Source organism: Tinamus guttatus, unplaced genomic scaffold (genome assembly GCF_059628265.1).
Source record: "Tinamus guttatus ecotype Peru unplaced genomic scaffold, ASM5962826v1 Tinamus_guttatus_pri_ptg000364l, whole genome shotgun sequence".
Lineage (NCBI taxonomy): Eukaryota > Metazoa > Chordata > Aves > Tinamiformes > Tinamidae > Tinamus > Tinamus guttatus.
The window spans coordinates 1394145-1406506 of NW_028288898.1; the positions used below are offsets into that span (position 1 = coordinate 1394145).

At 39.4% G+C, this 12362-nt stretch overlaps 1 protein-coding gene across 1 annotated transcript in view; it reads left to right on the forward strand.

Moving 5' to 3' along the window:
- The first annotated feature begins 5651 nt into the window (after positions 1-5651).
- PIK3CB (phosphatidylinositol-4,5-bisphosphate 3-kinase catalytic subunit beta) overlaps positions 5652-12362 on the forward strand; it is a 38884-nt gene continuing 32173 nt past the window's right edge. The window contains exons 1-3 of the mRNA XM_010223055.2: positions 5652-5851; positions 9732-9957; positions 11486-11709. Coding sequence (XP_010221357.1) covers positions 5699-5851; positions 9732-9957; positions 11486-11709 — 603 coding nt within the window. The 5' untranslated portion in view covers positions 5652-5698. The remainder of the gene's footprint in view (positions 5852-9731; positions 9958-11485; positions 11710-12362) is intronic.

Genomic DNA, 12362 nt, shown 5'->3' on the forward strand with positions numbered 1-12362 from the left:
TCTAAAGAATTGTCTGAGTGTTGTGGTGCTGTGGGGCTTCCAGAGGATTAAATGATGTGAGTTATAACTGAGCGTGTCAAAATTTGATGTTTGTTGATGAGTGTTTATATTTCCTAGCTTCCTTGCAGTTTCTTTAACTAATATTTTTTGATAGTTCTTGATAATATATCAGTGTTGCACTGGATTTTTATGCTGATATTCTTTCAGTTAAAATAACAAGAAAAATGCACCTCAAAGGATGAGTGATAGAGGATTTGAATCGAGTTCACATGTAATGGACAATTTCTAATTTAATGACACAATCTGAAATTTGAGAATTGGTGCTTGTTCTTCGACATGTTGTTTTTAGAAAAACTTACATGACACAGGTTAATATTGAGTCTTTATAACTTAATAATGGTGTGAATCTGTGACTGCTTTTTAATGCCTCCAATCTTGCTGATATGACAAACTACTTATGTGAAAGTTTTCATGTCCCTTTAGCTGCTGAAAGAAAGGCTGTACAGAGGGAAGGGAAAAAAGGCACAAAAACTTCATTTGTTTCTTCTGCCTATCGTATTAATTTTTTTGTTCTTTCAGTATCTCTCAACCAACACATTTTTTTCTGCCCAGAAGATAGCTAAATGATGTCGACATTATAACAGTTATGCTGAATGAATGCTAGAAGCTTTCTAAATAAATGGACAGTTGCATTTGCTCTGCATTACAATTTAAAGAGTAAAATTGAATGGAGAATTAAGAGGTGATGACAGAAAGAGGAGAAACAATATAAAAGGGTGTAAAAACATTCAACTCCTTTTAGTTTTAGCCTGCTGTTCAGAACTTCAAACTTTTCTACATTTCTTCCTTGTAAATAAGTAGCTATATATTTTTTTGGTATACACTAATTCTGTTTTGTATCTTTGTTGGAATTACACGTGGATTACAATTTATGAATTGAATTTTAGCTTCAGAATTCATTCAGTCTCCATAAGCCGAATGTTGTTAATGCCTTGAGGCAGTAACTCCTTGGGCTACGTACACTGTACGTACGGAGGTTTTTGTACCTACACTGTATGTATAGCCCAGACACACATGCTTCTTGTCTGGTGTTTGCAGTGCAGAGAGGTGGCAGTGTTCAGGGGGAGAGAACATCCTTACATACTGCAGAAATGCATGATGAAGGTAAAATCAGCTTATGTTGCTTCTGCGATGGGGCAGTTTGGTCTGTTGCTGAACAGTGACAAGGACAGAGTATTTTCAGAAGAAATCAGTGATCTTTAACTTGCTGTATGGTTCACTTCATGGGGTCATTATGGTTGGAAAAGACCTTTAAGATCATCAAGTTCAACCGTACACCCATCCCCACAAGGACTGCTAAACCATGTCCCTGCATGCCTCATCTACACATTTCTTCAGCACTGCCAGGGACAGTCACTCCACCACTGCCCTGGGCAGCCTGCTCCAGTGCTTCACCTGTCCTCTGTGTAGAAATCTTTCCCAATATCTAACCTGAACCTCCTCGGTGCAACTTGAGGCCATTTCATCTTGTCCTACCGGAAGCTATTCTGGAGATGGCCCCCTGCCTCACTGCAGTCTTCTTTCAGGTCGTTATAGCGATAAGGCCTCCCCTGAGCCTCTTCTCCAAAATAAATAATTCCAGCTGCCTCATCTGCTCTGCGTAAGGTCTGTTTCCCTTGATTCCCTCTCTCTGCCTTTACCCAGCAGTTCAGTGGCTGTTAAGTACTCATTGTTGGCATTTGATGTTCTTGTTGGGCTGGTGGCTCTCCCAACTGAAAACACCTGGTTGGAACTGCAGTTTAATGACTCCAAAGGGCTGATGCAGCCCTGTTCCTGCCAGCTGGGTTTCTGTGTCCCTGCACTGTGCCTGCTTAGAAAGCTGCTCTGCTTGGGGGGGGGAAGGAAAAAAAGCCCCAAGGTGAGCTGAGAGCTGTGCCATCCTGCTGACAGCAGGGTTACCCTGGTGCTTACGTGGCCCGAAGAGCATCTTGAGCAGGAAGGGCAGCATGACCTTGCATCAGTGCAACCAGCTGTAAACTTGCACCTTGAGGCTTCTTTGGCTGCCTGGAACGTGGAGGCTGCTGCTAAGGAGGGGGGCAGGCCCTGCGTCCATTCCCTTCCCCCTTGTGAGCTGGGGCATTCGTTAGAGCCCTTGTGGCTGGATTCAGCTCAATAACCTGACAGAAAATTGTGTGGTTTCTGCTTGAATAATCAGGTGTAGCTGTGTATGAAGGGGCTTGGTGTGTGCTGGCTTGGAGACAGGAGTGGGCAGCGCAGAGCGGGTTGAAGGGACAGGAGGACGGAGCCTTCCCCTTCGCAGTGCAGTGCGTGGCGCTGCTCGGTGTTGCACAGCCTGCCTTGGGGTGCCTCACAAAAACCCTTGTGTGGCCCTGCGTGGAGGTTCACTGTGCAGGCGAGGAAAACTTGAAGTGCCCCTTGTTCCACTTCAGCCTTAGCGCTCTGTTCGTGTACAAGGTATGTAATTCCATGGATGGAAAAACGGCAGCTGGCTGTCTTGATACAGCTGGCTCCAGGGCTCCTTGCTTGTGTGCTTTAGACATGTAAGTGCAAAGATGGCAGTTAGATTTCCTTTTTCTTTTCCTGGAGATGTTCTACCAGTCTGTTTTTCTTTTCTATCTATGTATCTTAGTAACTCTTTTCAGGTCTGGCATCATATTAGAAACAAATAGAGCAATTTGGGGCCATATATATGTATATGTATACATATTATTTGAAAACAATTTGAAGTACATAGCTGAAAGATCACTTAGCGTTTATAGGAAGTTTCTTAACTTAATTACATGTTTGTAATTTAGAAGAGCATTTAAGATTGAGTTGTGGCACTATTAAATAATAATTGATTAGATACTTGAATTGGCCAGATTAAGCCCTCTTTTAATGATTTCCTCCTCCTGCATGAGGAGTTGCTTCCACAAGGACAATAGACAAGCATAGTCATGAGGTAGAAAGCCCGAAATAGCTTTTTATTATTATTGTGCTTGTTGTTTTTTCCCCCTCGCGCTGGCAGTTGTTGTGAACGGCTCCTGCTGTGATGCCGATGGCTCTGCCTGGGCGCAGTTGCTGCCCGGGCGCTCGCGGTGTCGGCGCCGCTGCGCGTTTACAGGCCAGCCCGTGAGTCACTCGGAGCCGCCTCGTGTTCACGGTATAAAGACTTGCTCCCTCTTGACCCCAGTGACGTCGGTGCTGGTGGAAACCACATCCATGACTAGACACTCCCCGTAAAAAACAACAACAACAAAAAAAACCCGACCTGTGTCGCTGTGGAAGGGGGTATCGAGTACCTGAAGGGCAAGGGTTCCTTCCCAGCACGCTCAGGCTGGCGGCTCTTCCCTTGCTTGCTGAAAAGGCAGATAGGATTAAGGAGTGGCTGATGTCTGTTTTGAAAGTGAGCAGTTGTAAATAACTTTCTAATAATAACTTATAACTCTATTTTGTGTTTTCTACCTACTAAGCTATGCAGCTTCATACTTAATGCCTTAAACTCACGGAAGTGCTCAAGCAGTTTCAACAATTGCAAATGTTACAGAAAAAATCCAAAATAACAGGAAAATAAGAGGAATTAGGGTGCCTGTGACTGGAATAACCACATGGAGCAGTTAATTTTTACTCTCCCGGCTGCTGCACCTATTAAACGCGTGCTGCAGGCTGGCCCTAGCGCTGTGTTCGCAGTGGTGACCGGAGGAGCAGGCTTGGTGCGTGTGCGCATGCAAGTATGAAAAAGCTTTTGTTCTGCAGCGCTCAAGTGACTCTTCTGTAACTGCTGTTGTCAGCTGCAACAAAACAGCACCCACGATATTACGGGGAGAAGTAGTGGAATGAGCAAGAACAAATGATACCACATGTTAATATCTTACGAAAAATAGTGATTTGTAGTGTCTAACTACTTGTTTCTTCAAGATTTTCCAAGCAAATGCCACGTTATGCTGGTAGTGTGCTCTGTGTTATATGACAGATTAGGGTTGGTTTGTTTACAACAGAAATTAAGATACCAGTCTCAGTGCTCAACTTTTCACACCCATTGATGAGTGAAGAGAAGGATTTGTAAAGATCTGATAATCAAAATCAAACATTTTCCTGCCTGGCTTGTTCTTGTCACCAGCTCTATTCTACCCTATCCCACCCACCAAAGGAGAAAAAAAAAAAAACAACTTTCTTGTTTTGGTTCATCCTGATGCAACAGAGGGGGTTTATTGTAAATCAGAAGCCAATGAAAACAATGTGTTATTCAATAGTGATGATAACAGGAGCTCCCAACTTTTTCTTTATTGCGTAGAGTTTTTTTATTACGTGCCTCTATGTTCTGAAAGTTACAGCCTTTTGTACTGCTGCTGTTTTATCCAGTACAAGCACAATACTAAAGAGCAGCCACATCTTTGGTGTGGTAGCAGGTTGTCAGCAGCCGCGTTTGGGTGCTGACACCTTCTGTAAGGCTGAAGGGAAAGGCTTGGAAATCACCTGGCTCATGTAGGGCAGCTTTTCCCTGGCAAGCTGCTAGCCCCACAGCTGTGGGGGCAAAGAGCAGCTCTGAGTATTTAGGATATTTTAACATGGCAATTTCAATGGTTCTATTTCTTAAACAACAACAACAAAAAAACCCAGTAAACTAGTTGCCCCTCAACAGACTTTATTCTAATGTTTACAAAATATTAATAGTTTGCTTAACTATAATAAGTTTTAGGTTTTTTGTGCTACTGGCATATGTTGTTCATTGTAGGCGTGCTCAGCTTTGCCCTATCTTTATTGATTTATTTACTTTTTCCAATGCAGGCTCTGAGTATTGGGCAGAAGAAACTTTGCCAAGGCACCACTTCTGTGTCCCTGTTGTCAGTAAAGATGATGATGATTTATATGACAGTGGATGATTTGATTTAAAGGACTTCCAGTTTTAATTGAGTTTTAAATTTATGTGAGTTGCACATAAATTTGAGTTCAATTTATGTGAAATTGCACTGTCAAGCAAATTTAGCTTTTCATAAATGAAGCATTAGCTGCTGCATATCACAATGTTGGCCTATAGTGTTTTGAGTTTTTCTAAAGGAAGTTATTGGATTTTTTTTTTTTAAGAGGGGTGGAAGAAGCTCTAGAGCAAGGAGAATGATGCCCCTTTGTGAAAAATCATGTAGTTGGTCTGCTGGGCTTTAGCTGTGTGTGCAACTGTGGGCTTTTGTGCTCTGTGAAAAGAATTCCAAATTGCTTTGAAAACCTTTATTTGTAGATGTGTTGCCTATATGTTTAACTTTATAGAATGCATAGCAGATGATCTGTCTTCTCACAAATTGTTTTGATTGTTTTGTGTTCATCTGGAAGTTTTAATGGTTCCTATAGAAGTTTCTGACTATTATTTGAAACAGAAATAGTTTGGCTGATGTATTGGGTTGCCTCAGCTTTTTGTTTGTTTGTTTTTCTTAATCATATATACACCTAAACAGAAGTACTGTGCCCAGACAAGTATTATTGCTATGCTATATAGAGGTAATGACTGAAACTTTATATACCTGTTTGCAATACTGACATCTGAGACCCCAGACGTGCGAGTGGAGCTGCACAAGGAGGCTTACGTGAACTTTCCAAAGACTTTTAAAATGTGTGTTTAATTATAGAAGGTTAAACATACTGAATTTGGATTTTATTCTTTTTCCCCAAGGTCATGTGGCTATGATATTGTTGAGATTCCATAATGCCTCCTGCAGTGACAGACAGCCTTGACATCTGGGCAGTGGATTCACAGATTGGTGCTGATGGCTCCATATCTGTGGACTTCCTATTGCCCACTGGAATCTACATCAACCTCGATGTCCCTCGAGATGCCACCATATCTCATATTAAGCAGGTAAAACCAAATGGACAATTAAATTACAAGTTAAGTTCTAATCAATTTGAATTCTGTTACCAGTTTTGATGTGCCTTTATGAAAAGCAGGTGATAAATTTGAGTGAATGTATCAAAATAATTTTTCAAGATGGGCATGTATAACATTATGTCTTGGTGTATCTGGGAGCATAACAGTGAGATTCAGAATAGCTTCTTTCTGAAAGATGCACTTCAGCTACATAATAAATCTTTTAATGCATCAATAATATATTCTACATGTGTATTTAATGTTTCTCTGATTAATATGAAACAGGAGAGACAGTGTCCAAATTGATTTTAAATACAAAAGCTACATATTTTGTGTCTACTAGAAGAAGCAGAATCTAAAGACGGATATTCTGAGAACTATCTGTGCCACTTTTTGGAAGTTTATGTACAAGTTGCTTGTTAGGGCACCACTTTAAAAAGAGTGCTAGGTGCTTGGGGGGGTTTCTTTTGTTTTTCAGTAATGAAGTATGAAATACTTCTGTTTATTCTCAAAACATTTTTCTTTAATGTTCCGGTGTTTAAAAGAGCAGCTCTCTTTTATTCTTTATTTAAAATGGCTTCAATTTTGGGGGGATGTGATATTGTGGATTCTGTATTTTGAAGGACAGCTTTTCACATAGTTTGTCCAGGCAATATCTTGCATAATTGTAAAAGGATGGAATTAATAAAATTTGATTTCTAAAGTTCTAAGATGTTTTGTTCTTTAAATTAGAACAGTGGGTCGGGTCTGTTCTTGGTTTTGGAGTATTTTGAATACCCAGTTAGAGGATAACCTAGAATAATGGTAACCAATATTCTGCACTCTCATTGCTCCTAATGCTCACGGACTGCAACACTGACCTGAATTGCACGTAAAATTCTGGTCTGAATTTAAGCTGCTTTGACAGTGAAGATAATGGAAGTTCAATTGATGAGGCTAAACAGGCACCTTTGAAGGCTTCCAGTCAAGACTGAAGGATAAATTTATATATATTCCTATTCCGAAAGCCTGTCACAGCAGAGGGGCCCCAGCTGAATTAGTGCTTTATAAGCTTTCTGAATGACCCTTTGCTGTATTTGAAGAAAGATTTTTTCAGATTTTATCATATATTTTCACAGTTGTTGGTTCTAAAATCATTTGCCTCTGTGATGAATTATGTGGAGCAGTGGCTAGTGTAGGCAAGGTATGGAATTTTGCCTAGGATCCCAAAGAGGCTTCCTGGCATTGCTAGCAAGAGCCCACCTTTCCTTTCTGAACAGTGTGTGAGACAGCTTTTGGCTTGTAAAAGTATTTAAAAGAGTAAAAGAAAGTCTTCCAAACTTGTAAATATTGAAAATCCTCGTAGTGCTAAAGCTTCTCGGATGCAGAAGTTGGTGACCATAAAATAGGCTCTCCTAAAACTGTCTAACATCCTTTCGTTAGGAGATGGTTATTGTAGGTAGGTAATATGAAGCCAGTGTTAACAGAGTTCACTTAGCTTTTAGATTTGTCTTGCTTTTTCAGTCTGGTCCCATTTTGCTTTCTCCTGGCAGAAAATCTGTATTGTCATCCTTGCATTCATCCTCACTTTTTTTCTTTTTTTCTTTTTTCTTTTTTTCATGAAAAGTGCCATTCAGGAAAAAAAAACTCCTCTTTCTCTCTTTCATCAGAATGAGTTGCAGGTTCTTTGCTGTTCCTTTCCTGTCTGCTTTAATTTAGGAATATAAATCCTTGTTATTCCTTCCTGAGTACAAATTTCTGTTAAGAGATTTTTAGGCCTGTTGTAATACGTAGCATGTGTAGGTCCTGGCAGCTGAGAAGTTCAAATTTAGTCCTTAATCCAAGGAATTTTTTTTTTACATGATGTAATAAGTATCTGCCTGCCTATGTGTAGGATTTTATTGTACATCTTGAAGCAAACTACTTTATATCCAAATTCTTTTGATATGCAGAGAAGATAAAGCTTGTTATTGGGTATGCCACTCGGTAATAAAGTGATAAGAAATAAATGGAAAAAGCCTTATTATTCCTGCTAACATGCAAAAAATATTTGCATAAAGTTTAACAATATGATTTATTTATTTATTACGTGCCTGACAAAGAATTCTTACAAGCTTATGCTGGTTGGTCACTTACGTACAGTGTGCCCCAAAAGCACTGCCATTTTTGTTCTGTAAGAACCTAAAGTGTTTCTTTTAAAAATATATATATACACACACACACACACTTTGGCACCTGTTTTCCTGAAGAGTTGTAAGTGACTTTGATCACTTTGATGTGAGATTTTGTATGAAAATTCTGCCTCTGGGCTTGTTAAACATTCTGGTGGAGATGGAGCATAGGAAAGCCAAGACTCTAGCTACAAGAACCAAGAAAGATGGTTTTAGGGGAAAATGCAGTTTAGGTTGTTAATTCATTAGCCTCTAGGCTTAAAAACATTAATGGACCATCACTAATGCAGGTGGGGTGGAAGGGGGAGAAACCTCTGCTGTGTACAGGATGCGCTGATCTGGAGGAGATCTAATGCAGTCGTTCAGCCCCTTTTTTGGGGCCTAAGGAAGTAATTGGTGACAATCTGCAGAGCTGCCATCAGATAATGGCCATTGGAAGGCATTAAAGCTGCAGGTTAATCTGTGCCTGGAGCTGGCAGACTTGCAATAAAGGTGGTAGGTCACTGCAGTGCTTGCTAAACATGTACAACATATTCCATCGCTGTGTATTTATAGGGGGTTTTTCTTCATATCAGTAGTAGTTTTAAATTGTAAGATGAAATTTTTGTAGGTGATAAAATATTTTTTTATCAAGTGAACCACTTATATTTTAAAAGACATGAGAGTGCCTCTAATAATTGCAGTGATCCAACAAACAAGTTTCATGTACTCAGGAAGTTTCGTGTACTCAAATACTTAAAATAATTCCCGCTGGAAGCATGTCATGATTGTGTTCGTAAAAGGTTATGTCCATACAGGGGATTTCTTTATTCAGGAGTGGGTTCCAATCTTCATCTCAAGTGAGTTTCTTGACAGTATTGCAGTGATGAACAAAACCACCCTTCGGGGGCTTGTTTGCGTTTACATCACAACAACAAAATCATGAACAAATTGGAAAAAGTAGCTGAGTCCAAATTGTACTAACCACAAGCCTACGTGTATCTGCAAGAGCCGCAAGAGTTTCTACCTGCATTTGTATTTGTGTGTGGTTTTCAGAATAAAGAGCTATTTGAGGGCTTTCAGGTTATTTTAAGTATGTGGGTTAAGTGTTAGTGTTAGAGCCATTTTAAGTGTATGGCTGTAGCATTAACAAAAATAAAATACTCTCTGGAAATTTGTGCCTTGTTTTGATTTGACATAAAACTCTTTTAAACTAAATGCAGGCAAACTGGGCATTTGGGACCTGCAGAACTAAAATTTGAGTTTTGTAAGGAAAAAAAAGAACATTAAAGTGAGTTTACAAAAATAAAGATTCATTCTATTCATTCAAATAAGAACTGATACTTTTTAGTCACTGGCAGCAGGTATGTGGGATTTTTCTTTAACATCCTTTCTAAGTACAACTATTCCATGTGTTACGTAAGTAGTATTCCTTACTGATGAGATGCACCACTACAGATTATGTAAAGAGATTACTCATCTGATGGTTCTGTTACTTGAAACTCCTAGAGGCTTTCTGATGAGGACTTCTATTTAAATTGCTCATCCTGACTGAGATTGAGGTAATACATAAGAACAAAAACAAGGTGCCAGTGTCTTGAGAGTTTGTTTTGCTAGGAGACTGTGGGGCTGGATAGAGAATATAGCAAACATTTTACACTTAAGCCATTTGATTTTAAAATTCTTGGGGAGACATAAAGGAACTTTGATGTTGCCTTCATTGCTGGGTCTGTTTTTTGCAGCTGTTATGGAAGCAAGCACATGCATACCCGCTCTTCCATCTCCTCATGGAGATCGACTCTTACATGTTCTCATGTGTGAATCAGACTGCTGTGCATGAAGAGCTAGAAGATGAAACTCGGAGACTTTGTGATGTTAGACCCTTTCTTCCCGTCCTTAAACTAGTGACAAGGAACTGCGATCCAGGAGAAAAGTTGGATTCCAAAATAGGTGTCCTTATAGGCAAAGGTAATTACATTTTCTTTCATTTTTTGAAAAAGAGGAGGGCTTGTTTTTTTGCTTTAGCCTCTTAATTGCATAGGTAAGAGTAGAAAAGCATTAAAGGAAATATTTTCGATCCTGTTTTCTGAAACTTCCCGTTTTTAAAGTAATCCTGATATAACTTAAAAGAATTTACTTACTATTTATTGCATCAAGGTGAAGCATTTGAAAGTTGATGGAAGGTAATTTTGAAAAGAAAACAAAATAATTGAGCAGAGAACCATGTCTGGTAGAGCCATTACAAGCAAAAAAAAAAAAAAAAATTTAAAAAGTGTGTGTATCTGACTGGAAATGAAATCCCAGTTCAGAACCGCTCTGTAATGTGAGGTTGACAAGTTCCTTGGACAATATGCTTCTATAACAGTTAAAGCAATTTTAAGGTGGTTATAATTACTTAATACTGTTTTTCCCTCCCCAGTGAACTGGGATGGCAAAATAAAGTTCTTGTGCTATGGCATTATCAAAATATGAAGGATTTTAAAAGGAGTGGTTACTTCACTTTATCTTATAATACACTATTGCATTAATGTTACAATTTGAGGACAAATTTTATCTTATTCGATAGCAGGATTTTTTTTTTAATGCTAAGTAAAGGAAAGCGTAATAGCGTGAAAAGTTTTATCTTAAGAAGCTTAACAGCAAACTCAGTATGCAGAAGAAACTAGAATTCTTCTGGTTTTGGTATACGTGGCTTCTGAGTTCTTGTTTTTGCTTTCAGTCGTGGCAGTGATTTTCAGCTAACAATGCAATGCTATTTTTAAAGGTTTCAGTGGCGTGTGCTTGATGCTATTTCAGAATTTTCAGCTATAAAATCTCTGCCTCAGTTACACAATGAGGCCTGGCCGGGTGCTCTGAGGTCATTCCCCCTTGCACCAAAACAATGTCCCATTGTCAGACAGGGACATTGTGCAGACTGCAGGGTTTGTTTAGGTCGCAGCCGGGCCCGGACTGCCTGTTTGTGAGCACTGACAATGGAGCTGGTGGCCACTTGAACCATTCACACCTGGGACTGACAGGTTCCAAGAGATCCCCCTTCTTGGATAAATATTTTACTCATGATGGCTGTGCAGGGGGCTGCTTTATTTAGCCTCTGTTCTGTGCTTTGGCAGTGGGAAAAATGCATTCCAGGCTGGATAGCTTGTAAAGCCTCCATCCCATGCATGCTTTACTTGTGTGTGTTGTTTTAGGGGAAGATTTAGCCTTTCTCTTGAAATCAGCATGAGGTTGGCTTTTCTGTTTAATGTTTCCTAAAAGATACATTGGTTTTTGCTCTTCAAGCTAAACGCTAATCCCAAATTGTATGGCAAAAACTTAAAACTCCACTGATGCACAAGGCAAAGTAGAACCCAGCTCGCTTGTGACCACCCCTTTTAGATGGGGATGATTCATGAAGAAAATGACTTGAGCAGCTTCAAGAAAACAAAGGCTTGAGTGCAGTGGGAATAGATGGGCAGTGTTTATCCAGTTATTCGTATTTTTGACTGAATTTTCTTAGGTCTCCATGAATTTGATGCCTTACAAGACCCTGAAGTGAACGACTTCCGAGCTAAAATGCGACAAGTCAGTGAGGAGAAGATTCGGTCGCTTGTGGGTCTCTCCTGGATGGACTGGTTAAAGCACACTTACCCTCCAGAACAGGAGCCCGTCATCCAGGAGAGCTTCCAAGATAAGCTCTACAGTGGGAATCTCGTAGTTGCCATTCATTTTGATAACTGCCAGGTAGGAGGGATTATTCCTCATTTAACTGGTTGTTCTTGATTCTGGTGTGAGTTAGCATGTGAGGGATAACGATTTAAATGAAGTAGGGCATTAGTGTTTTGATATGTGCTTTTAAAATGCAAATTCTTTTACTAGAGTGCTTGACTTGTAAAAGGAAATGAGGAGTTCACAGCAGTGAACTGAACTTCTAAGGTCAAATTACATTAACTGATGAAGGGCAGTGCTAATCTGCTATATAATGCAGTATATAATGTGACAGCAACCATATAGTTTGTGTATATTTATGTTCACTACTAATGGGAATGTAGCAAGAGCAGTGTAACCGGAGTAGAAAAAATATTGTTCTATTTTATGTGTTTTCTTAACTATGTAACTATTTTCTAAATTATTTCTTTTTCATTTAAGTGTAAAATGTAATTGGAATTTGGTAGAACTGTTTTGGGCCAGTTTTTGCTGCATTACTTTGCCAGGGATTAGGAGGCAATGTATTCAACACAGCTCTTTTTTGGAATTCATTGCTGAATGTCCATGGGGTTAATCTGATAATATTTAAGTTGAGAAATATGTTTTTTAAAAAGAAGTTACTAGTCTCTCAACTGCATATAGGCAAACAAAATACTAGCTGAAACTTAGAATTATCCTTTTGGATCTAG